Source organism: Eschrichtius robustus, chromosome 11 (assembly GCF_028021215.1).
Source record: "Eschrichtius robustus isolate mEscRob2 chromosome 11, mEscRob2.pri, whole genome shotgun sequence".
Classification (NCBI taxonomy): Eukaryota; Metazoa; Chordata; class Mammalia; order Artiodactyla; family Eschrichtiidae; genus Eschrichtius; species Eschrichtius robustus.
The window spans coordinates 111,195,837-111,222,397 of NC_090834.1; the positions used below are offsets into that span (position 1 = coordinate 111,195,837).

The window sequence follows — 26,561 nt, forward strand, 5'->3', positions numbered from 1 at the left end:
TAATTCTCATTAACATAAATTACTTTGTTTGACACGTGGTCTTTGCTACAAAGCCCTGTGGCTTCTGCAGCTCCTGAGATGATGTATTTCAGTCCCTGGTGGGGGTAGCGTTAGTTACAAGATCTACTGATGAGAAAATCGTGTTCTAATAAATTTCCAACACAAGAGTCGCGTAGAGACTCTACCTGTGCCGGCATTTACTACAGGGTGTCCTAATACAGTGTTGTTCCAAAGGCTTTCTTACTGATGGGATTCTCAGAAATTGAGCCCATTCTCGCTTAACGTACGTGTTGAATTGTTAGGTCCCCAGATCAACTCCAGAAAAGCTCTGTCACAGCTGTTTTGCAGCTTTACGTTGAGACCCGTTGATTAAAATCAGTGATTTCCCTACGTGTGATCCCACCGACATTGCCCTGTGACTCGCGACAGGTCGAAGCCTGCCGGGTGTGGCTGGAGTTTCCCTGAGGCGTTTTACCAGTGGCACCTGTTCACGGACCTTGAGAGGATAACTGTTTAACCGGAAAGTCAAAGGAGTTTTAAATCAGAATTTTCCTGATCACAGGTTGTTGGTTGAAACACCTGCTTCCCTCTATTTGTACTCCTGAAATAAAGCCAGTTATTATATCACTTTTTAACAGAAGAGGAAAAGCTATAATGTGATTCTGTGAGCTCCACCCCCCCCCCCCCAGTTAGGTATTCTGTGCCACTACTCCAGATAAATATCCTCATTAATTTTTTAACCTAGTCACTAATGACTATCAGTGAATTTGAAAGAGTGCATTTCATAATTACTTAAACATCAGTATATTTTACACTAAGAAGCAGAACTTGGTGAGCACTTGAATATAAAATTCCCTGCGTCATGGGGCACGAAGTGTAAATTAAATAAGCTGGACGTTTGCTTTCCGCAATGGAAATATAAACGAGGATGAGCCCTGCCGATGACGCCAGCATTGCCAACGTTCAGTCCTCAGCGTAAGCAAGGACCGCTTTCACGCCACCCCTCTCCTAGAGGAGAGGAAAGCAGAGAGGCTTCCTGGTGTCCGTGAATCTGCCAGGGGCACATGGCGTACAGTGCGTATTCCCTGTGGTATTAGCACAGTGACCAGCTCCTAGCCCAAGGGGAAGTTTGAGGTGCCCTTGGGCACTCAGGGGAAGAAGACATCAAGGTGTTGTCAGAGCCTTGGATGCCTTCATTTAGGAAGTAGCATCACCCAGCTGTCCGCGCGAGACTACGCTGCCCACCGGTGGTACAGGATCGAACAGGACAGCCGCATCCGTGCCGTCACTCTCACCTTGTACAGAGTTCAGAAAACTGATTTGTATGTGGTCATTTCAGTGATGGAAAAATAGACCCTATATATAGAGTCTCTTCTATCCCAAATGTCCTCTGATCATGAGAGAGCCCCATTGTGTGCTTTTTTTCAGAGGCTGCGATGACAGCCTAGGAGGTGTGGGTCTCCCTGGGATTGAGCCTGATTTTCCCAGAAACCTACATTATCGACCATTTAGGTGTGACTAGAGTACCTAAAGAGTAAACAAAGATACGGAAGCTTCTGCTTCCATGGAATTCTCTGTTTAGAAATGTCTTTGCATCTTGTGCCTCTTTAAGAATACATAATCCGCAAGCAAGAAGATAATACCAGATATTCATGCTGTAAGTGTCAGGCTTATGAGATGAGAGTTGGGTTTGAAAGAGTGAAAAAACATGATACTGTGATGATGTCCCAAAAATGTTTGATGTTTATCTCCACTCACGACTATTTATAGAATTTTTTTTTTCTGTTAGAAACATTTTTTTTTTCTATTAGAATTTGAGTGTTCTTGCTGGAGTCTGAGTCATTCCTTCCAGCTTCGTTGGTATAAATAATAGAGTAGAGGCCATATTTTTGAGACAGACCATGGTGGTAGTCGAGAGATACTATTTCCAAGGATTCCACAGTGTACAGAATTCCTCTGAATATACCTTTAGTCTTCTTGGACTGAAGAACATCAAGTACCTTTCTTTGGTATGTGTGTATATACATAGAATGTGTTTATTTTTCATTGTGCAGACCTTGCACATATTCTGTTAGATTTATCCCTGAGGATTTCATGGGTTTTGATGATGTTATTATAAGTGGTATTTTTTAAAATTTCAATTTCCAGTTTATTTCTAGTATTTACAAGTATTGTGCACTTTTATATGTTGACCTTGTATCCTGCAACTTTGCTAATAAACTCATTTTTATTCTTGTAACTGTTTTGCGGATTCATTTTCGACATTAATAACCAGGTCATCTGCAAATACCATTTTATTGCTTTTCCAATTCGTATGATTTTGATTTCTTTTTTCTTGTCTTATTACAGTGGCTAGGAGTTCCAATACAGTGTTGAATAAAAGTTGCGAGTGCAGACATCCTTGCTTTGTTCCTGATCTTAGGGAGAATGCATTGTATGTTGTCAGCTCTACGTTTTTTTTTGTAGATGCTCTTTATATGAGGTTGAGGCGGTTTTCTTCCATTCCTAGATTGCTGAGATTTCCGTATATAAATGATGACTATTGTCAGATGCCTTTTGTTTGTCTTTCGAGATGATATTGTGGTTTTTCTTTTCAGTCCATTGATACAGTGAACTTCATTGGTTTTTTTAAATGTTGACCCAACCTTACGTTCTTGGGATAAACCCTACTTGTCATGATACCCTGTTCGTTTAATTGATTATTGATTTCCTGATACTTTGTTAAGGAATTCTGCTTCTGTGTCTCTGAGGGATATTGGTTTGTAGTTTTCTTATTATATGTTTCTCTGGTTTAGGTATCAAGATAATTCTGGCCTCGTAGAATGAGTTAGGCGTTTTTTTCTTCACTATTTTGGAATAGTTTGTGTAGAATTGGTATTTTTTTCATAAATGCTTGATAGGATTCACTAGTGAAGCCATTTAGGGTAGAGATTTTATGTGTGTGCGTGTATGGGTGGGTAGGAAGGTTCATAACTACAAATACGAGTTTTAATAAATTCAGGTTATCTGTTTCTTACTGAGTGGCTTTCATAAATTGTGTCTTTCTAGAAATTAGACTATTTTATGTTAAGTTGCTTAAAGTTGTTCACAGTTTCCCCTTGTTGCTATCCTTTCAGTGTCTATAGGATCTGTACTGATGTCCCCTCTTTCATTCTTGATATTGGTGGTTTATGTCTTCTCTTTTTTCTTGATCACTCTGGTTAGTCAATTTTATTGATATCTATGAAGAAACTGATTTTAGTTTCATTGTTTTATTTTCTGTTTTTCTGGTTTCCATTTCATTGATTTCTGCTGGTTTATTTTCTTCTTTCTGCTTCATTGATTCCTAATTTAATTCTTTTGAGGTCAGAGAACATATTTTGTGTGATTTCAGTCACTTTAAGTATGCTGAGATTTGTCTGTCTTGAAGAGCGTTCCATATCCCCTTAAAGAATGTATCGTGCTGTTGGATGGAGGGTTACATAAAATGTCAATTAGGTTAGGTTGGTTGATAGCGTTGTTTAAGGCTTCTGTATCCTTACTGGGGTTGGTTGGTTGTCTGTTTTGGCTTCCTCGTTCAACCAGTTATTGAATAATTGAGAGAGGAGGGTTGAGGTCTCTGACTATAATTGTGCGTTTGTCTCTTTCTCCTTTCAGCCTGTCAGTTACTGCTTTGCTTACCGCTTCTTTTAAAACTATTTTTTAATTCACTTGACTGACTTGGAAATTAACAGATGTCTTGTTAAGGAAATTTGGAAAACAAAGTGTTAAAAATAAAATTAAAGACAGCCAGAGATATTGTTAATGAGTAGAGTTAGATTGATCCTTCAAACTTGTTCATGAGTCGTGATCATTCTTTGCTGATGTATTATTATGTATAAAAGCTATTTCAGAAGAGTAATGTGTAGTCAGTTATAATTTTATCGTGGTTGTTAAATAGATTAAATTTACACACACAAGAGAGTCACAGAGTTTTAATGGCACAATTCCTTTTGTATAAAATTTTGCCAGCAAATTTATAAGGTAGTAAATAAGAGATCAAATTATTTTGAAATTATAAGCAACCACGTTGTCATTAGCTTATTAGCCTTTGAGAATATGTAACAGATTAAAAATCCAGTTTAAAGATGATATAAACAGTCTTTGTGGCTGCTTTCATGGGTTTTTTTCCTGAACTGATCGTCCTTGATTATTGAAAGCAGACACTGGCATACGGGGACATGAACCACGAGTGGATCGGCAACGAGTGGCTGCCCAGCCTGGGCCTCCCGCAGTACCGGAGCTACTTCATGGAGTGCCTCGTGGACGCGCGGATGCTGGACCACTTGACCAAGAAAGACCTTCGCGGGCAGCTGAAAATGGTTGATAGTTTTCACAGGTTAGTCGCCGCAAATGGTTCTTACTAATCGGCTGAGAGATGTTTGACTATTGCCAGGTCTAAATTTTTTCTTTTTTTTCTTTTTCTCTTGGAAATAGAAACAGTTTCCAGTGTGGAATTATGTGCCTGCGAAGGTTAAATTATGACCGGAAAGAACTGGAAAGGAAAAGAGAAGAAAGCCAGAATGAACTAAAAGGCTAGTACAGTCGTGTTTCTTGCTTCCCAGTGTACTAGCAGCCTCAATGATATCCTGTTTTAAAGAAAAAAATCAGGAAATGCTTTAAGCGGAGAAAACGTGTCTGGCATCATTACAGAGGAGGGAGTGTTTTTAAGATCCTCCTCTGTGGCCAGAGCACTTGTGCCTGTGTCCTTGCGCTCAGTCTATAGGTTAGCTGTCTCAAGGTAAACATTTTTCCCATGACCCTAGAGATTTCCTGTTACTATGACACGTGTCCTGTTTCACTCAGAAATGCTGCTACACACTGTAGATAATTCCAGAGCCGAAAAGAACAAGACCTGCTGTTCACTCATTTGATTTAAGTGTGAAAAATACTGCTCTGGCCATTTGTCAAAGGACTTGAGGAGCGCAGAGGAGAGCAGCGTGGCTCTCCTCCCAGGCTGGAGGGAGCGGGCCTCGAAGGTGCAGTGGGAGCTTCTTAGCCAGGGAGGAGGGCAGAGGCATTTCAGTTAGAAGGCGGGTGCGGAGGCCTGGGAGGATGTGGGCTGTCCAACTGGGAGATGTCAGATGCTTGTCTCCGAGGGGGAGCGTCTCACTCTGTGCGCCTCTCAATGATCAAGTATGATAGAGTGCTTTTAAATAAGGTGTTAGTGATCAAGCTCAATGTAAAACCTCCCAGAATTTTCAGAAAATAAATTAATAATATTAATAGTAATAATAATAGTAAGACTTTATGGAACAAGTCCAGGCACTTTCAAAGGTTACTTTATTTAATCCTTACCACAGCACTGTGAGTATAAGTGCTGTTTTCATCCCCAGCTTTTACTAAGAAACAAACTAAAGGTAAAAATATGGTTGGGGAGACGGCCCATTTGAAGGATAGTTGAGTCATGATTGAGTTAATTTGAATCATGAGAAAAGCCAGAAGCCAACATTTATATATTCTATACCTTTATCCAGAAAAGAGCATTGGAAATGAAATCTGTAAATCTGTTTCATTTGTTTTCTGTATGGTTTAAATGGTTTAAATCTTTTTACGGTTGACAGAAGCTGTCTTTGAAAGTAATCGGTGATCATCTGGATGTGTTTGTACAGAGTGGCTATTTTTAGCTCTCTACTAGCGCAGATTTAATCATTTATGACTTGGCTTAATATGAAATCTCCCCCCTAAATCTCTAATATGCTGGAGAATATCTTTTAAGTTTCTCTCTTTTTAACAAAAGAGAGACAACAAAAATGGCTTCAAGAAAAAAGCCTTCACGATTATAAGTGAGAGCTTGATGCTGAATTGAGCAAGGTGTCCGGATATGGTGCCAGCTCCTCCTTGGGACGGGGAGAAAGTACATCAAAAGACTCACAAGTCTGTATCTGAAACGTGTTCGTACCTGGTGGGCCTTCACATCCTTGTGTGTCCTTTTGTTTCTGATCCCCGGATCCTCGTTTTCTAGTCTCTAGAAATGAAGTGTACATAATAACTTCATTCCTCTTGGGTTCACTTGAAGAAGGAGTTCTAACGGGACCGTCTCCATTAGAGTGGAGAAGGGCCGAGCCATCAGCGTCTCAGTACGGTAGGGGTTGGCTGCCCGCCTAGTGGTGTCTCCCAGCCCTCACGGAGATCGTGGCTTTTGTCAGGAACTGAAGGGTCAGTTTCACGGTAGGGATCTTTCCGCCGTGCCTGCAGGGTATGCGTGATGAACACAGCTTTGTGAGGCCACTTTTGAAACTGTTTTTATTCATCTGCAGATGTGCTTGTTTGGAGCAATGATCGAGTGATTCGCTGGATCCTCTCCATTGGTCTCAAGGAATACGCAAACAATCTCGTAGAGAGCGGTGTGCACGGTGCCCTTCTGGCCTTAGACGAAACCTTCGACTTCAACGCACTGGCCCTCTTGTTACAGATCCCTACGCAGAACACACAGGTACAGCCCAGACGCCGGGCCCTCGCTGGGGCGCAGTGTGTGGTCCGTTCTCCCCATGCGGACATGTAGCTGCCTATCTGAATGGAGACCAAACTTAACAGCATCTCAGACCACTAGTAATCTCATTCCACACCAAATCTGTCATATAATAGTTCAAAATCCGTAATGCTTCATTCCTCAGTATTTTTGCCTATCGACTTTTCATTTTCCGTTGGAAGCATGAGAGTCTTACGGTAAACAAAACAAGGGGAACTTTCATTCAAGTCAATACTCTGCTAAGAGTGACGTGTATCAAGATTTAGTTCTTCCGTGGAAAGAGAAATAACTCTTGTGTGTCAGATGAAGGTTTTATTAATTTTGTTTCTACACGTAATTGCCCTGTGCAATTTTTGTTGACTTGTGGGCTCATTGGAGAATGAGGAAATTTTTTTATTCTTCTGCGGAAGATTGTGTATCTTTTGCCAGTACCCCGATCTTCCCACCAGCACCAACCCACAGAGCACACTTTTGTATATAATCTCCAAGAGGGCATGGACCCCTCTCCCCAAAAGGCCATCCAAGGACTCCATGTTAAACCCCTGATTTAGAATACTATCACAGTGTGAGTTTTTTTGTTTTGCTTTGTTTTCAAAGTCTTGGCTTAAAAAAGCAGTCCGGATATGCTGATACTCAAATGAGATTGTTGAAAGCTGTAGGGTGGTGTTGTTTTATGATTTCAGGCTCGTGCTGTCTTGGAAAGAGAGTTTAACAACCTTTTGGTCATGGGGACCGACAGAAGGTTCGATGAAGTAAGTTTTCAGCTTAATTTACATTAATGCAACTTTAAAAGTCATTATCTTACCATACTTGTATGAACCGTGTAGTCAGGGTATTTCTTCTAAATGTGGAGACAATTTTACTTTGCAAATTAAGCTTTGCTCTTAAAAATTTATTCACAAATGAGCTATTAAAAAATTAATATCTTTGGACTTCCCTGGTGGTGCAGTGGTTAAGAATCCGCCTGCCAACGCAGGGGACACGGGTTCGAGCCCTGGTCCGGGATGATCCCACACGCCACGGAGCAGCTAAGCCCGTGCACCACAACTACTGAGCCTGCGCTCTAGAGCCCGCGAGCCACAACTACTGAAGCCCGTGCGCCTAGAACCCGTGCTCCACGACAAAAGAAGCCACCTCAGTGAGAAGCCCGCGCACCGCAACAAAGAGTAGCCCCTGCTCGCCGCAACTAGGGAAAGCCCGTGGGCAGCAACAAAGACCCAGCACGGCCAAAAATAAATAAATAAGTTAAATAAATTAATTTTAAAAAAATGAGTATCTTCAGTAAGATAGGGGTTTGTATTTTTTTTAGTTTTCGCTATTTAACTTCTGATACCCTTCAAAAGTACTTTTTTTATATCGTAAAACACTGGTTTCAGCTTAGGAGTGGAGTCTTAAGTTGTGTTTTGGGGACCAGCCGGATGCCTTACCCTAATCCAGAGCCCCTGTGCTTTGGGGGACTGTTTCATAAGTATATTGAAAAGCACAAAATATTAATTTCCCCTTAACACAAAACCGTGACTCATTTATTCCCACACTATTGTTATTCTCTTCATTGGACGTTAAGGAAACTTGAGTTTGACAAAGAGAGTAGAAGGGCACCTAAAGCAGCACTTGCTGGCTCTGTCCCAGCATGAGACAGAATTGTTTACAGCTCGAAAACTGTTTCTAAAGACAAATAAAAACGTGTTATCTTATATAGCGAGAAGGTGATTCCTTCACGATAAGAAGTGAAGCCTGGTAATTGTCAGGAGGAACGTACACCCGGGCGGCCCAGGCAGTCCTGGGTGATGCTCAGTTAGGGTCCCAGCATCAGTGGTACCGGCCCCCGGCCACTCTCCACAGCTCCCAGCTAATCACATGGTTGTCACGAACGGGGTGAGATAAAGATGCGGTAACAAGCTCAGTCATTTTAAAGGGCTGGTAACTTTATGTTTTTGTCCTTTATTTTTAAACCTGTCTTGTTTTCTGTCCTTTAATTCACCAGGATGATGATAAAAGCTTTAGGAGAGCACCTTCTTGGAGAAAAAAATTTAGACCAAAGGATGTTCGTGGCTTAGCTGCTGGGTCAGCAGAGACTCTCCCCGCAAACTTCCGGGTCCCATCCTCTCTGTCCTCGCCCTCTGTGCAGCCAAAGAAGATGCAGCTGGACGGTAGGTGATGCAGTGCTGCCCCAGCCGCTTGTAGGCGGCTTGAGCAGCTCTGGGACTGGAGCGTTAATGATGATCTAGAATGGCCTACTTAATATGTTACAAGGCACTGGAGTACTGTTGCATGCCCAGGTGTAAATGTTTAAAATTCATCCTAACATCTGTTTATAAAAGTTTAACAGTAATACAGTCTTAATTCTTAAGTTCTTGTCTGGTTGAATGTTAGCATACTCTTCTAACTAATAAAACTAAGAATCGCGTGTGTTCTCAGAGCGTTAGATCGACACCCATGCTCGTAAAGATGTGTGTGTGGCAGGCAGCACTCAGAAGCTGTTTCATAAAATAGCGTAGTAGCTTTCAGACCACACCAGTTCCCCCTCGACTTCTCTTCACGCTAGAAGGATGACTGAGTCCATTTGAAATAACCTCCACCTTCCTGTCCTCACTGTTATTTGTCCCTTGCACGCTGTAGAAGGCCGGGGAGAAGGAAGAGGGTGAGGCCGAGAGAAGTCATCACCCGAGCACGGCTGGGCCCGTAGTCATTTCACACCCAGCTCTGATCTTCCCTTTGACAACTGCTCTGCCAGAGAGCACCGCTAGTTAAGGGTGGGCTCTCAGCGCTGCTGTGTCCCCACTCGACAGCAAAATCGAGAGACAGACGGCCTGGGTCTGAGTCTGGCCCTGCGGCCTAGGAGGCGCCTTGAGCACCGCGCCTGTTTCCCATCGGGGAAAGGGTCGTCTTGGGGCGCCCTCCTCCCCGGCTGGCTGTGCCAGTTACACAGGTGATTCACAGAGGGGGTCACGGCTCAGGAGAGCGCCTGGCGCGTCCTCAGTCCCGTGAGGGCGGAGCCCTTAGGGCCCCTGCGGCGCTGCTGTTACTTGGCTGTCCCCACGCCTGCCCTGGCGGGGCTGCAGCAGAGCGAGGGGTTTTCGAAGTGTGCTGACGGGGTTTGCAGTTTTCTCCTGTTGTCAGCCCTTCCCATGCGTAGGTTTGTAAGTTTTACTCTCACTTGCCTGTATGAAAACCAGAGCAAAGTACATTTAGGGAAGCCTTTGCTAAGTAAGCTGGACACTTTAGTGAGGGTGGCTTACAGGGCAGCATTTTTATTAAAAAGCTGGATCTCGGTGCCAGAATTCAATAATGTGCTTAACCCGGGGAGTGGGAGGGAACCCAGGGGGAACCCAGCAAATTTTTTTTTTTTTTCTTTAAATAGCATTTTTCTTCCAAGGAGCATGCGGTTCATTTTTACAGATTTCAACCGTCGCTTGGCCTTCAATTTATTGGATAGTCTAAATGAGTGCTTTCTTATTTTCCTCACTGCTTCATTTCCATTCTCCTCGTTATAAATCGCATTTCGCTGTTAAATGCTCACGGTGATGTTAACGTTAGAGTTTTGATAAATTAAAAATACTCCTAGAAAGAGGTGTAGGCAATATATTATATGGGAGATGACTTTTTACCCTTGTGTAATAAGGAAGGCATAAACTGTTAAAATGGGTTGTTTTCATGGCTTTTGAAGGCAAAGTGCAGCAGGTCTCTGGGGTTCTTAGGATCAGAAGGATTTAGAAAGATGATCTGCGGGACTTCCCTGGTGGTCCAGTGGTTAAGGCTCCACGCTTCCAACGCAGGGGGCGCTGGTTCGATCCCTGGTCGGGAACTAAGATCCTGTGTGCCACGTGGCATGGCCAAATATAAATAAATAAAGTAAAATAAAACGTCCAAATCAATGGCTTTAAAAAAAAAAAAAATCTGCTCCGATCAGCAGCACCAGCTGTCTTAAGCCCCTTCTGGAACCACGGCCAAATGTTGGTAAGATGTGTTCCTGCTGGACCTGTGGGAAAACGAAAAATGTTGCATTGGGAGCAGTGGCTTTCTGCTAGGGGTTGTGGAAGTTTCTTACTCAGCTTGAAGCGGGGTGAGGGCTTACCTATTGGGCCGTGCAGCCTGTTTCTTGACAAGAAAAAAAACGTCAATGGTGACATCCTTTCGGGTGGAAACTGACACTGGGCTTCCGCTTTGTTAGCCAAGTCCCCGTCCTCTGCCCTCTGCCCACTGCCCGAGCCGCCGGGGGAGGCTCCCCGGGGAGGGAGAGCAGGCGGGTAACCCTGGGGCAGCAGAGCGCGGGGCCTCCAGGCCGTCGTCCCCTTGGGGGGGCCCGTCACGTGGCCGCTGTTACTATTGCCCGAGTACCGAGTAGAGTACCGTCCTCGCGGATACAGCGAAAGAGAAGTCCAGGCGCTCTCTGCATCTAGAGGGTTTAAGGAGGGACCACGTGGCCACGCTGAGTAGTCGTCACCCACCGTGCAGGCGTTTCTCTGTCATCAGACTGCGGCTGCTGCTGTAGTGTGACCTCCCTGTGCCCCCCAGGGTGGCGGAGGTGAAGGGAACCCCCACGTGGTGGCCCTTAGGCTCCCTTTCTCCGGCTCGTCCGCCCCTCCCCCTCTAGAGGTTTCCCCCAGAGCCCTCAGGAGGTGGCCGCTGTGGATGTGAGTGCGTGTCCGTCCTTGTGCCCCCGTGTGGCGTCCCACCACTAACCGCACGCTGTGTTTGCACGCTTCCTCCCGTGCTTGTCGGACCAGGCAGCGTGGCGGGAGCGCAGAGGCTGGACTCCGCTGCAGTCAGGACTTACTCCTGCTGAGCCTCCGCCGCCGGTGAGTATAGGGCGGCCCCGCCCCGCAGGTGCGCGGAGGCCACGCCCTGGCGCCGGAGCGTCGGGGGGGGGGGGGCGGGGCGGCAGGAGAGCGGAAGGTGACCTTGGCGCTTAGCTGCCGCCGGGAGTGGTCAGTGCACGGCCGGGGTCTCCCTCGCGTTGCCCTGTGTGCTGGTGTCGCTCCCGCGTCAGCGGTGCTGCAGCACCGTGTCCTGCGTGCACATTCTCGAAGGGAACAAGCCCCGAAGCATCAGGGTTCAAGAGGCTGCACCGCCGTGTGCCTCTCAGGCCAGAGGCCCGTCTTTAAAACGAAACTGCGCTGGCATCTGGGGGCCGGCCGCTGCTGAGGGGCCACCCTTGCTTTGCAGGTGGTGCTCTGGGTGGGTGTGGGCCCGGGAGCCCAGCCCTCCCCTCGCTGCTCTCAGGGTTCTGTTGTCACGTCTCAGCTGGAATGCATGATCGGTTTTCTTATTAGCAGCTTTTAGATGTATGTCAGCCAAGGAAAGGAATTCTGTCCTTGATCTGCTTGGTCCTTGATACTTAGCTAAATTCTAAAAGCAGCCAAAGCACAGAAAGTAGGGCTTGGGGGGGTCGTGGAGGGGTAGGAGCTCGGGCACTTGAAGCCGTCTCAAGACTGACTCGCTTGCTTTTATTTTATTTTCCAGTTTACCCACACTACTTCTACAGATGATTATGCAGCATTTTGAATCCAGCGAAGACTACATTTTGAGCTCAATGGAATCTTTAATCTGTTAATACTTGTTATATGGACCCTAAGATATTTTATTACAGAGTTTTTAATTAGCGAAGAATTCATGAATACCATAGAGAAGATATTTTAGAATTTAATGTTTCTTATATTTATGTAAACTTATGACTTCATTTATATAGTTACTTACTTTTTCATGTATATCCAGGCTATAAATATCCTTTCAGATCAGTTCATGTTCTTGTATCTGATTTTAGTCTTTCAAAGGAATGTACTGTAATGCTTGTATGTATAAATCCTATGAACAAATATAGGGCTTTTGTAAATTATGCATTTATTGTAATTATTCTTGTTTAATTTTTTGATGATAAACCATGACAGAGAAAAGGATTTTACTGCGTTTGTAAAATCATCATGACACAGCGTGCATTATCCTTTACAAACTGTAACCTAGCCCTACAACAATCATTTTGAAAGAAGCCAACTTACTTTCAAGCAATTGTTGTTGTGTTTTAATGACTGACCTTAGCTATACTTTTTCTAGCAAGAAATGCTTTACTCTGTAGCGTGAAGAGATTAAAAATACCGGCTGTTAAATATCAGCTTCTAATCAAATTTGGACTGAAAGGATCATTAGAACACTACGAAAATCTCTTACGACCGGTGAGCTCTTCCATAGCCTGGTCTCTGTGGATCCGGATACCTCGTCCTGGGTGACTGGCAGAAGCCACGAGCTGGGGAAGAGCGACTCCGGTGGGGGGTGGGGTGGGGCCTGGGCCCTCGCAGCCCGCCGCGCCCGCCCCCTTTCCCTTCCCCGCCCCGCCCCCCCCCCCCCCCCCCCCGGAAGCCGGGTCAAGGGCGCCGACTCTTAGAGGACCAATCACGAAGCACTGCACTCACTGAGGAGACACTGGTGCACGCCGAAGATGAAGGCACGAGATCCTGAAAACAATGTAGTGCAGCTCTAATCAAGGCCTTATTTTTCTGATGTAAATCATCCTTTTACATTTGTCTGTAAACATGTTTAAAGAATGGACCTAGTCGTACATTTTTAGATTTTGACGATATAGCCATTTTGGATTCTATAAGTAGCAAATGTAACTTTTACTTTTTAAATGGCATATTAAAAAGCCAGCAAGAGATGTGTTCAGATCATGGTGCATTATTTATTACGCAGCTGATGTACCGGTAGACAGAGATGGCGTGTCTTTTTACATTTGGGCTCTGCCTTTAATTTACTTGTACAGTTCACTGTTACCGTTCTGTTTTTCTATTCATCTTTTGTGAACTTCCTGATTATGTAACAAAGTATGTACAGTCTACTTTGGAACTATTTTTATCACAGTATTATTTATTGCTTTCTTTCAATAAAGTACTGAAGCAAAGTTTTCCACTGCCAATAAAGAGTACCGAGGGTAAGCTGTACTCCTACTGAGAATTGACCGCAGCTGTTGTATCTCCCGCTCCAGGCCGACTGATCGGAGCCAGTGTCGTCATATGGAAATTCTGCTATAGGAATGGATGGACAGACTAAAAAGGCTGGACGATGGGAGTGTAGGGTCAGGTGTCCCCCAGAGGGTGACCAGGTAGGTGTTCGTGCCCTCGGTTCTGTGGAGACCAGAGGCGCCGTCTCAACAGTACCTACGGGGAGCCGGGCCCTGGAAGCCTCTGCTGCCACAGGCACCGGGCCGATCATCGGAAACAACGTGGAGAGGCGTAGGCCCACCTATGGAGTCCAGGGATGGGGCGGCCGAGGGCAACCCAGACCTGGACCCGAAGGAGGAGACCCGGGGGGGTGTGTGTGCACGCATGCATGTGTATGGGTGTGGGTGCTTTTTAATTTTTTTTTTTTTAGTCAACAAATTTTATTCACATATTCCATAGAAACAAGAATGTAGCAAGGGAGTTAGGGAAGTATGAAAACAGATTTTCAATGCAGACTCGTAATCACAGCTCTGGGTACATCTGGGAGCAGGCTCTCTCCCCCGCGTCAGGCTCCCCCCGGCATCAGGCTCCCCCCCCCGCATCAGGCTCCCCCCCCGCATCAGGCTCCCCCCGGCATCAGGCTCCCCCGGCATCAGGCTCCCCCCCCCCGCATCAGGCTCCCCCGCATCAGGCTCCCCCCGCATCAGGCTCCCCCCGGCATCAGGCTCCCCCCCCGCATCAGGCTCCCCCCGCATCAGGCTCCCCCCCCGCATCAGGCTCCCCCCGCATCAGGCTCCCCCCGGCATCAGGCTCCCCCCGGCATCAGGCTCCCCCCCGCATCAGGCTCCCCCCGGCATCAGGCTCCCCCCGGCATCAGGCTCCCCCCGCATCAGGCTCCCCCCCGCATCAGGCTCCCCCGCATCAGGCTCCCCCCCGCATCAGGCTCCCCCCGCATCAGGCTCCCCCCCGCATCAGGCTCCCCCCGCATCAGGCTCCCCCCGGCATCAGGCTCCCCCCCCGCATCAGGCTCCCCCCGCATCAGGCTCCCCCCCCCGCATCAGGCTCCCCCGGCATCAGGCTCCCCCCGCATCAGGCTCCCCCCCGCATCAGGCTCCCCCCGGCATCAGGCTCCCCCGGCATCAGGCTACCCCCCCGCATCAGGCTCCCCCGCATCAGGCTCCCCCCGCATCAGGCTCCCCCCGGCATCAGGCTCCCCCGCATCAGGCTCCCCCCGCATCAGGCTCCCCCCCCGCATCAGGCTCCCCCCGCATCAGGCTCCCCCCCCCGCATCAGGCTCCCCCGGCATCAGGCTCCCCCCGCATCAGGCTCCCCCCGGCATCAGGCTCCCCCCCCGCATCAGGCTCCCCCCCCGCATCAGGCTCCCCCCCCCGCATCAGGCTCCCCGGCATCAGGCTCCCCCCGCATCAGGCTCCCCCCGCATCAGGCTCCCCCCCCGCATCAGGCTCCCCCCGGCATCAGGCTCCCCCGGCATCAGGCTCCCCCCGCATCAGGCTCCCCCCGGCATCAGGCTCCCCCGCATCAGGCTCCCCCCCCGCATCAGGCTCCCCCGGCCTCAGGCTCCCCCGCATCAGGCTCCCCCCCGCATCAGGCTCCCCCCCCGCATCAGGCTCCCCCCGCATCAGGCTCCCCCGGCATCAGGCTCCCCCGCATCAGGCTCCCCCCCCCGCATCAGGCTCCCCCCCCCGCATCAGGCTCCCCCCCCCATCAGGCTCCCCCCGGCATCAGGCTCCCCCGCATCAGGCTCCCCCCCCGCATCAGGCTCCCCCCCCCCCGCATCAGGCTCCCCCCGCATCAGGCTCCCCCGGCATCAGGCTCCCCCGCATCAGGCTCCCCCCCCCGCATCAGGCTCCCCCCCCCCCATCAGGCTCCCCCCGCGTCAGGCTCCCCCCGGCATCAGGCTCCCCCCCGCATCAGGCTCCCCCGCATCAGGCTCCCCCCGGCATCAGGCTCCCCCGCATCAGGCTCCCCCCGCATCAGGCTCCCCCCGGCATCAGGCTCCCCCCGCATCAGGCTCCCCCCGGCATCAGGCTCCCCCCCCGCATCAGGCTCCCCCCGCATCAGGCTCCCCCCCCCGCATCAGGCTCCCCCGGCATCAGGCTCCCCCCGCATCAGGCTCCCCCCCGCATCAGGCTCCCCCCGGCATCAGGCTCCCCCGGCATCAGGCTACCCCCCCGCATCAGGCTCCCCCGCATCAGGCTCCCCCCGCATCAGGCTCCCCCCGGCATCAGGCTCCCCCGCATCAGGCTCCCCCCGCATCAGGCTCCCCCCCCCCCCGCATCAGGCTCCCCCCGCATCAGGCTCCCCCGGCATCAGGCTCCCCCGCATCAGGCTCCCCCCCCGCATCAGGCTCCCCCCCCCCCATCAGGCTCCCCCCGCGTCAGGCTCCCCCCGGCATCAGGCTCCCCCCCGCATCAGGCTCCCCCGCATCAGGCTCCCCCCGGCATCAGGCTCCCCCGCATCAGGCTCCCCCCGCATCAGGCTCCCCCCGGCATCAGGCTCCCCCCGCATCAGGCTCCCCCCGGCATCAGGCATGGCAGCCACACTTGTCCGATGCCCCTGTGCCGCCACAGCCCTGGGCACACTCAGGGCAGCCGGAACAGCAGCTCTTGCAGGAGGTGCGTTTTTAGGAGCCACCGGTGGAGCAGGAGCAGCTGGGGTCTGTTTCAAGCTGAGGTGAGGCCAGAGCCAGCGGCAGAGAAGGGGCACTTGTGCTGGTGGCGGTGTGTGTGCGCGCGCGCGTGCCTCAGCTCCGCTTCCTCTGCAGGCTTGGTCGCCTGCTCTTCCCACGTGGTCACTCAAGGGTCCCAGGGCTGTGTCCTTCCAGATTCATGGCCTCTGTGATAGCTCAAGCCAAGTCCTGAGTCACGTCCGGGTTCAGTGTGGCAGAGGGGTGGGAACACCCACGCTGGAGGGCTGAAAGTGGATCCCCAGGGGGACAGCCCGGCACTAGTGGGTGGCAGAGTGGGTGCAGGTGGCTCACAAAGGGCCACTGCGGGCGGCACTAGGACGAGGGCACGGACGCCTCAGCTCACCAGGTGACGTTTCCCGCCCTCCCCACCGCGAAGGCGTTAACCGCCATCAGGTCTGGGGGCGCAGGAAGCCCGGTGACTGACACCACCCTACTTGGGCCCTGTTGGGTGGGCACTGCTGACCGTGGCCTCGGTTTTCATTCCTGTCCCGACTGTCCCTCCAGGGCTGACAGGGCTCCCTTTCTGAATGGCACCTGTTTTGCTTACGTGGATGAATGCATTCCGGCTTGTTTCTGTCGGCATAGCTGTCAGGTCATTGTGTGTTTCCCTCTTTAGAGCCTGTGCTGCTCATCTTCCAGTTTAACTTAGGAGCAGGCTTGTTTTCTGCATTTCCTGGTTCTCAGGGTTAACTTACGCGTGAGATTTAAAGCCACAGAGTGCTTTCCTCATCTCACATTCCATTTTTGCCTGACCAAAGCCAAGCGAGCCTTGAGTATCTGAAAGATTCTGGAAACAGAGTCATGCATGATTCATAAGCTGCAGGTGTTTTATGACAACTTGTTTCATTGATTCCACTTAGGCCTTTAAAAACAAGTGTCGATGGAGAAATACCCAAAGAAAGCAGTAAGGAGATGTTTCTGTAGTTTTGCTTCTCTTAGGACACTCGTTAGCCATGCTTCTTAGGTCTGCTCCCTCCACAGCCAGTGCCCAGGGCTTGCCCATCACGGGGAAGGGAGGGAAATCAGTCTGCAGTCCAGGTGTGGTCACGTTAAAGAGGATCTTGACTCTTTCCACCATTAAAACTCTTTGTTAGGCTACGTATCCTACCCTTAAGGGTCTCTCTTTAAGTTTCACGTCATGCATTTTTGAGGTCACTGTGGTTTCGGTTTTTGTTCTTTGCCTTTTGCTAGCTAAGTCCTCTCCTCACCCAAGATGGGTTTCCGGGGTATCCGGGAGAGTCCGTCTTTCCTGTGTTCTTGCCAGATAGATGAGTAGGTGCATATCCAAGTGCTACCACAGCTGCTGTTGTAACTACCCACGTGTCATTCGGTACATTTCTATAAATTTGTTTGTTTATTTTTATTTTCGGCTGCATTGGGTCTTCGTTGCTGCGTGCGGGCTTTCTCTGGTTGCGGTGAGCGGGCTTCTCATTGCGGTGGCTTCTCTTGTTGCGGAGCACGGGCTCTAGGCACGCGGGCTTCCGTAGTTGTGGCACGCGGGCTCTAGAGCACAGGCTCAGTAGTTGTGGCCCACGGGCTTAGTTGCTCCGCGGCATGTGGGATCTTCCTGGACCAGGGCTCGAACCCGTGTCCCCTTCACTGGCAGGTGGATTCTTAACCGCTGCGCCACCAAGGAAGTCCTCAATACATTTCTAAATATCGCAGATCCTTTTGTTTCTTACATTTCCTTGGCTTAATCCCTTGGTGAGAATGGGTAGCCAGTGCCTTTGCTGTTTCATGTCCTGGACTCAGCGGGGCACCTTTTCAAGTACTGCTGTCTGAGACCAGCACTGTGTACAGCCCTACGCCCGGCGTGCAGGTGCAGTGGGAGAGGAGGTGGGCCAGGTCCTTGCGGAGGCTCGAGGGGAGGGTCCATTCTCTCTTCCAGTGTTCGGTGGTTGCTGGCTTCCGCAGCCATGGCCGCGTCCCTCCAGTCTGCTCTGTCTTCACGTGGCCTCTCCTCTGAGTGTCTCATCTTCTGTCTCTTTAGAAGAACACTTGTCATTGGCCCATGCAGGTAATCCAAGGTGATGATCTCATCTCAAGATCCTTAATTACATCTACAAAGATCACTTTGCCAAATGAAGTCACATTCACCAGTTCCAGAGATGTGCACAGACGTATCTTTGTGGGGCCACCACCATTCGGCACTCTGGAGAAGACCCTGCCGCCCTGGAGATACCAGGATGGGTAGAACTGGCCCTCCCCAGGGACCGCCCTCTAGTGGGGACTGGACCCTCGACATCCCATGAAGGGCGCTGTGAGCAGAGAGCAGGGGGCTGGGCTGGGACGTGGGGGGAAGGAGCGTCCAGACGGCTCACAGTGACCTGGCAGGTGCGGGCAGAGACTGGCCAGGAAGAACACGGAAAATACTTTTAAATAATCAGAATGACCCGTGGCGTGCAAACAGGTTTGACTGGTAGGAGAGGTATTCTTCCAACTGGAGTGTGTCGAGTGTCCCTAGCTGCAAAGGTAGACGGACGGGCTCTGCTCTATTAAAAAGTGATTTGGGGACTTACCTGGTGGCACAGTGGTTAAGAATCCGCCTGCTAATGCAGGGGACACGGGTTTGAGCCCTGGTCCGGGAAGATCCCACGTGCTGCGGAGCAACTAAGCCCGTGCACCACAAGTACTGAGCTTGCACGCCACAACTACTGAAGCCTGCGCGCCTAGAGCCCGTGCTCCGTAACAAGAGAAGCCACCGCAATGAGAAACCCGCGCACCGCAAAGAAGAGTAGCCCCCACTCGCTGCGACTAGAGAAAGCCCGCGTGCAGCAACAAAGACCCAATGCAGCCAGAAATAAAATAAATGAAATAAATAAATTTATTTTAAAAAAAAAGAAAACGTAACTGAGGAATTGTAGTATTACACTACCTATAGGGCCGAAGAGATTTTAGTCATCAATTCTCCAACATCTTATTTTCTTTTTTTTTTTTTCATTTAACGTTTATTTATTTGGTTGCATCAGGTCTTAGTTGTGGCAGGCAGGCTCCTTAGTTGTGGCATGAAAACTCAGTTGTGGCACGCATGTGGGATCTAGTTCCCGGATCAGGGATTGCACCCGGGCCCCCTGCATTGGGAGCATGGAGTCTTAACCACTGGACCACCAGGGAAGTCCCCACCTTATTTTCTTTTTAATGTTTTATTTTAATCAGAGTAATAAAGTGTATATCACTTAAGTGAAACCCCAGCGGCCCCACTCTCTGACTTCCCCTTCTCTGGTCCATGTGCAACTGGGTTAACTGTTTCCTCTAGTTGCTTCCTTACTCCTAAATAATTTGTGCTTAATGTGGCCTCTTGATTCACCAATTTTATTTATATATTTTTTATAAATTGATTTATTTGTTTTTATTTTTGGCAGCGTTGGGTCTCTGTTGCTGCGTGTGGGCTTTCTCTAGTTGCAGTGGCTTCTCTTGTTGTGGAGCACGGGCTCTAGGCGCGTGGGCTTCAGTAGTTGTGGCTCTCGGGCTCAGTAGTTGTGGCGCACGGGCTTAGTTGCTCCGCAGCATGTGGGATCTTCCCGGGCCAGGGCTCAAATCCGTGTTCCCTGCACCGGCAGGCGGATTCTTAACCACTGCGCCACCAGGGAACCTTGATTCACCAATTTTAGACTTTGCAGGTGGCAACTCTTTATGGTAGATGGGAATTTTAGCATTCCTCTGCCCTGCCCTGTCCTCTCCCAACACAGTTAAATCAAAGTTGGTTGAATCCATGTCCACTGTTTCCATTAATAAGGCTGTAAATATTATTTATTGCCAAGCCAAATGGATTACTATGATTACAACAAAAAAGGCACGTGGAAAGACAGTATTCCCCAGTATTTACAGATGAAATAATACAGTGTCTGGCATTTGCTTTAAAATAATCCTGGGGCAGGGATAAGTCAGGATATGGATCAAACAAAATTGACCCTGTGGGGAGATAACTGTTAAAAGATGGGTGATGGAAGTGTCCATCGACAGATGAATGGATAAAGAAGATGTGGCACATACATACAATGGAATATTACTCAGCTATAAAAAGAAACAAAATTGAGTTATTTGTAATGAGGTGGATGGACCTAGAGTCTGTCATACAGGGTGTAGTAAGAAAGAGAAAAGCAACTACCGTATACATGTATTCCATATATATATATGAAATCTAAAAAAAAAAAAGGTTCTGATGAACCTAGGGGCAGGACAGGAATAAAGATGCAGACATAGAGAATGGACTTGAGGACACCAGGAGGGGGAAGGGTAAGCTGGGACAAAGTGAGAGAGTGGCATGGACATATCTACACTACCAAACGTAAAATAGATAGCTAGTGGGAAGCAGCCGCATAGCACAGGGAGATCAGCTCGGTGCTTTGTGACCACCTAGAGGGGTGGGATAGGGAGGGTGGGAGGGAGACGCAAGAGGGAGGGGACATGGGGACATATGTTTATGTATAGCTGATTCACTTAGTTATACAGCAGAAACTAACACAACATTGTAAAGCAATTATACTCCAATAAAGATGTTAAAAAAGAAAAAAAGATGGGTAACGGTTTCATGAAGGTTTATTATATTCATCTATTTTTGCATTCGTGTGAATTTTTTTAGCATAACAAAAATTTTAATAGTTATTTTAGGGACATCCTCCGTGTGATAAACTGTCTCAGTCTGGACTAGATGTCTGGAAATTGCTTCTTGGCTCTCACTTTGGAATGTAATTTAGCCTAGTTTTGAACTTCTAAGCAACCCACAGTGGAAAACATTTTACACCACAGCTCAGCATGTATACAGTACATTTCATCAATTTTATTATGACCGTTTTTTCACATTTTTTTACCCGTGAAGTCAGGATGTGTCTTAGAAGCAATGACATCTTAGAAATACAGTGTGTGACAAAATACCACCTAGGCTGCAGATTCTTTGCTGCTCCTCTCATTGAGAGGTGGGGTCTTAATCCCCCCATCCCGACCTCCTTAAGCCTGGGCTGGCCTCACTGACTTACCTCGCTGACCAAAAGAATGTAGCAGGTGTGATGTTCACGGACCTCTGAAGCGAGGTCAGCAGAAGCCTTGCAGAAATCAGCCACCGAGTAAGAAGTCCAACTACCCAGGCCCACCATGCTGTAAGGAAGCCCAAGCTGGCCCCGTGGAGAGCTGTGCAGAGCGAGATCCTCACGGCTCCTGCCAGCCTATTGGAAGTGAGGAAGCCAAGTTGGACATTCCTGTTCCTGAAGACATTATGGGGAGAAGAAATGAGGAACACACCCAGCAGACAGAGCCAAGGCCCCAGACATACGGCCCTAATCAGTTCATCCAGCCACAGCCAAAAATTTGATCTATCACAGCCGAGTCTCCATCAAAAACAAAGATGAACCATCCCCTGCAGTTTCCAAACTCCTGATCCATGAAGTTTCAGCATAAAATGGTGGTTGTTTTTCACGATGAACTTTTGGAGTGCCTTATTACACAGCAATAGACAATTGCAACTATTATGTATGAAATGAACTCATATATTCTATTCTGCCGTCTTACATACTTTTTATGCTGTTTTCCTCCCCCAGAAAATTGATTTCACAATTCCCTGAAAGATCACCATCTGCTATCTTATCTGTTGCTTTGTAAAAATCCACCCCAAAACTTAGTGGTAAAAACAATGATTTCTTGTTTCTCTTGATTCGGTGGACTGGCAGTCTGGGTGGTTCTTCTGCTGGTCTTTCCTGGAACCGCTTACGTGATGGCAGTCACCTGACAGCTCTTGTGGGGCTGGAAAGTCCGAGGTGGTCTCAGTCAAGTACCTGGAAGCTGGTGCTGGCTTTTGGCTGGGAGGCCTGGGTTCTCCTTCATGTGGCGTCTCTCACGCTCCAGGAGCTTCTTCACAGCAGTGTAGTCTCAAGTTCCAAGATTGCAAGACCAGAAGCAGCAAGGCGTCGTAAGGGCTAACGTCGTAATGTTAAGGACCCTTAACATTATATTTAGAATGCATACAATGGGACTTCCCCGGTGGTCCAGTGATTAAGACTCCGTGCTTCCACTGCAGGGGGCACGGGTTCGATCCCTGGTCAGGGAACTAAGATCCCACATGCCATGTGGTGTGGGGGGACACCCCCCCCCAAAAAATAGAAGTCATACAATGTCATTTCTGCCACGTTCTATCGATCAGAGTGTCACAATGCCAGTCCAGATTCAAAAGCTTGGAGAAATAGACCCCATCTGTTTCCTGATAAGCGGAACAGTTATGTCACTGCCGTGGACTGAATGTTTGTGTTCCCCCCGCCAATTCATACGTTGAAACAATGCCCAGTGTGGTGGTATTTGGAGGTGAGGCCTTTGGGAGATGCTTAGGTCCTGAGGGTGGAGACCTCATGAATGGGATTACTTTTCTTATAAAAGAGACCCAGAGAGCTCGCTGGCCACGTGAAGACACGAGGAGAAGCTGGCCGGCTCTGAATCAGGAAGCCAGCTCTCACCAGACACCAATTCTGCTGGCACCTTGATCTGGGACTCCCAGCCTCTAGAACTGTGAGAAATAAATGTATAAGCCACCCAGCCTATGGTATTCTGTTATTATAGCCCAAACCGGCTAGGTCAGTCACACAACAAAGAGGTGTGGACACACTGAGGACTGTATGAGTCTGCTCCGCCTGCTACAACACAATATCACACACGAGGGGCTTTAACCAACAGACATCACTGTTCCCAGTCCTGGAGGCTGGAATCTGAGATCCAGGCGTGGGCAGGGCTGGTCCTCCTGAGGCCTCTCTCCTCGGCGTGTAGACGGCCGTCTTCTCCCTGTGTCCTCACGGGGACGGCTCTCTGTGTGTGTCTGTGTCCTTTTCTCCTCTTCTCATAAGGACACCAGTCCTGTTAGGTTAGGGCCTCACCCTTATGGCCTCATTTAACCTTAGTTACGTCCTTAAGGGCCCTATCTCATCTCCAAATACAGTCACATTCTGAGGTGCTGGGGGTCAGGAACACCATTCAGTCCATAATAAGGCTCATTATTATAACATTTACAATACACTCTTGGAAATACTCTATCACATTCCAGATTGATGGTTATTTTCTCTCAACACTTCAAAGATATTAGCCCACTGTCACCTGACACCCTTTAGGCAGAGGGCATGTCTGTAGTGGGGCTAATTGTCATCCTTTTGCAAACCATCTGTCTTTTCATTCTGGTAACTTTTATGATTTTTGATTCTTGAGAGTTTGCAGTTTTACTGTATTTCTTGGTGCATAGGTGACCCTTGAGCCACTCAGGGGTTAGGGGTGCCAGCCCTCCTCAAAGTCAAAAATCTGAGTATAATTTAGAGTGGGCCCTCTGTAGACGCAGTTCCTCCACATCCACAGCTCCACAGCTGAAGATTCAACCAGCCTTGAACCATGTGGGTCTAACGCATTTACTGTTGGAAGATAATCCACGTGTAAGCGGACCCGCAGCTTCAGCCTGCTCACTGCTTGGCACTTCTGTTCACTTTTGGTCCACAGAGATATTCACCTTGGAGCATGGCTGTACCTTTTTGCTTTTCAAAGTTTACATCGGTTCTATAGTTGCTAGGTGGCCAGCTGGTCTTTCCCACACCCTCCTGAGGGGCAGAAACAGAGCTTCAACGGGGGAACCTGCCACACCTTTTCCCCAGAAGTCACTCTAAAGCATGGTCTGTCCTCCCCGTAGCAGCCAGAGTGGTCTTTGTGTGTCACAAAGCTCATGCCACCTTCCTGCTGACCAGTCTCCTGGGAGCATTGGTTATTCTAATCTGGAAAATGGAAGCAGTAATTCCAGCTCATTGAATGTGGCATATGTATTATATAATTATGTAATATAATAAATATTAAAAAAATAATTCCAGCTCATTGAGAGAAAGCAGATGAGTGGTTGCTTGGGGTGGGGTGGGGTGGGTAGGAATTGATCACTAACAAGCAGGGTCTCCTCTTGGGGGGATGAAAATGTTCTAAAGGTCGGTTGTGGTGATGGTTGCACTGAGACAGGCTGGGACCTGGGACCTGGGACCCTTTGCTGCAGTTCTTACATATGAACAAACGTCTCCTTGAGCAACAAAATACAAAGAAACTTTAAGGGACTAAAAATAACTGTGTAAAAAAAAAAAAAATAACTGTGTGCATGTACAGTTGGGGCAAATTACAGACAACAAGATACAAAAAGCCCCAAAACCCAACTGCCACTTCTGAAGAGCCGGGAGCAAAAGCAGGGTCCTGCGCATGCCCGCTGCACGGAACACCACCAAAGGGGTGGGCAGACCACCTAAGCCACGCCTCCAGCCCGACCCGAGGACACACCCCTACCCTCAGGCCATAGAAGGAACCAGCTCGCCCCACCTCGGGAAGTGAGCAAGGGAACCTCTTGTTCTCACTCCCCACTGCTGCAGCAGGGGCCCCAGTACAGCCTTGCCTGAATTTCTTGTCTGGCCTCTGATCCATTTCTGCTGATTAAGGAGGCCAAGAGCCCTGGAGGGTAACAGCACCACCTCGTGACAATACTAAAAAAACCACTGAATTGTATGCTTTAAGTGGGTGTGTTGTATTTTATGTAATTATACCTCAATAAAAACTACTCTTAAAAAATAATTTCAACGCATAAAGCTGTTTTGGGGGGAAAATGAAATATCCTATTGGTGTTCTGAGACTCCACTTCTAATGTCGGGGTAGTCCCGCCCCCCGCAACAAACAATTCTCAGACACCGGCGGGGCGCCTGAGAATTCAGCTCACTTCTCACGCTACCTGCTCCGAGGTGGCGTCAGAGCCTGCACGTTGCAGATTCAGTCGCACAACTCCCGCACGCCCACTTCAGATGTCAACTGCAAGTCTAGGTTGCTACCTGCGCTTCTGACTCACCGGCTACAGACTGGAGGTTCCCACGACCTCCTCTTTGGACTTCAGACACCAGCCCCAAGTGCAGGTTGTCACCTGTGCTTCTAAGCCACTGGCTATAAATCAGAGGTTCCCAACCCTCCTTGGGGTTGATGAATTTGCTAGAGTGGCTCACAGAACTCAGAGAACCTTGTTACTTACTAGATCACAGGTTTATTTTAAAAGGTTATGAACTCAGGCACAGCCAGATGGAAGAGGTGCACAGGGCAAGGTGTGGGGAAGGATTCAGAGCTTCCGTGCTTTCCAAGCAGCAGTCTCCCCAAATCTGCACACGTTCACCACCTCGGGAGCTCCCAGAACCCCGTCCTTTTGGGTCTCTACGGAGGATTCATTACACATGCATGACTGATGAACCATTGGCCACTGGCGATTAATTCAACCCGCCGTTCTTCACTTCTCCCCTCCCCAGAGCTCAAGGGTGAGACTGAAATGTCCAACCCTCTAGTCAATTAGTTGGTTCTCCTGGCAACCAACTCCCATCCTTAGGTGCTTTCCAAAAGTCAGCTCATCCATATAACGAGACACATTTACGCTTCTAACAGTTAGGAAATTCCAAGGGTTTGGGGAGCTGTAAAACAGGAACCGTGAATGAAGATCAACTGTATATAAGAAATATACGTTTGGTCATCTGAATGACCAAAAACAAACTTCTTTCTAAAAAATTTTTATTTTGGCCGTGCTACGTGGCTTGCGGGAATCTCAGTTCCCCAACCAGGGACTGAACCCGGGCCACAGCAGTGAAAGCCCGGAATCCTAACCACTAGACCACCAGGGAATTCCCAAATACATATTGCTTTTTAATTTTTTTTTTTTTTTTTTTTGGCCGCAACACGCAGCTTGCCAGATCTTAGTTCCCCAACCAGGGATCAAACCCGCGCCCCCTGCAGTGGAAGCGTGGAATCCTAACCACTGGACTGCCAGGAAAGTCCCCATATTTCTTATAAATCACAATATCACACTTAGACTTTAAAAATCTCACAGTGGTGTCTGACAAAGTCAGGCTGTCCCCAGATGTTAGTTCCCCTACTTCCAGGTCTGGTATTTCCCTCTGCCTCTACAAGGATGAAGTCATGGGCCACTGCAATCACTGACCTTCAACCTACCCTGAAAGGAGGTCAGGGTGGAGATCAGGAATGAGGTGCTCTGTACTCTGGGAAAAACTGGCAGAACAGGTCTTCAGATAGTTAGACATTATCAGAAGATTTTCTGAGCCCAGTTTCTTGTGTCTTCTCATACCTAGAAAAGCACTAAAATTATTAACAGGGACATCTGCACCTTGTGACCAGCAGAAGCCTCTGTGAAAATGTGTGTTTGACTGCATGTACCCCTCCCTTCACTAAAATCATATGTATACTGACCCCCCCAACTCCACCTCTTTGGAGCAGTTCCTCAGAGCCATCTGAAAGGCTGTCTCTCAGACCGTAGTCCTCTTATGCCCCAAATAAAACTTAACTCACAACTCTCACGTTGTGCATCCTTTTTCAGTCAACAGGGCCAACGCTTATTGGGCACTTTATGCCGGGCCCTGGGCTAACCAAGCAACATGGGACCTGCATATTACAATCT

General features: G+C 48.7%; 1 protein-coding gene across 4 annotated transcripts in view; it reads left to right on the forward strand.

The window, feature by feature from the left end:
- PPFIA1 (PTPRF interacting protein alpha 1) overlaps positions 1–13,362 on the forward strand; it is a 92,997-nt gene extending 79,635 nt beyond the window's left edge. For 2 of the 4 annotated variants that reach the window (XM_068554115.1, XM_068554117.1), the window contains 7 exons: positions 4,182–4,357; positions 4,456–4,553; positions 6,279–6,454; positions 7,174–7,242; positions 8,475–8,640; positions 11,218–11,289; positions 11,954–13,362. In XM_068554115.1, the coding sequence (XP_068410216.1) occupies positions 4,182–4,357; positions 4,456–4,553; positions 6,279–6,454; positions 7,174–7,242; positions 8,475–8,640; positions 11,218–11,276 (744 nt within the window). In that variant the 3' untranslated portion in view covers positions 11,277–11,289; positions 11,954–13,362. The remainder of the gene's footprint in view (positions 1–4,181; positions 4,358–4,455; positions 4,554–6,278; positions 6,455–7,173; positions 7,243–8,474; positions 8,641–11,217; positions 11,290–11,953) is intronic. The other 2 variants (XM_068554116.1, XM_068554118.1) reach the window with 1 other exon arrangement.
- Positions 13,363–26,561: the final 13,199 nt, after the last annotated feature.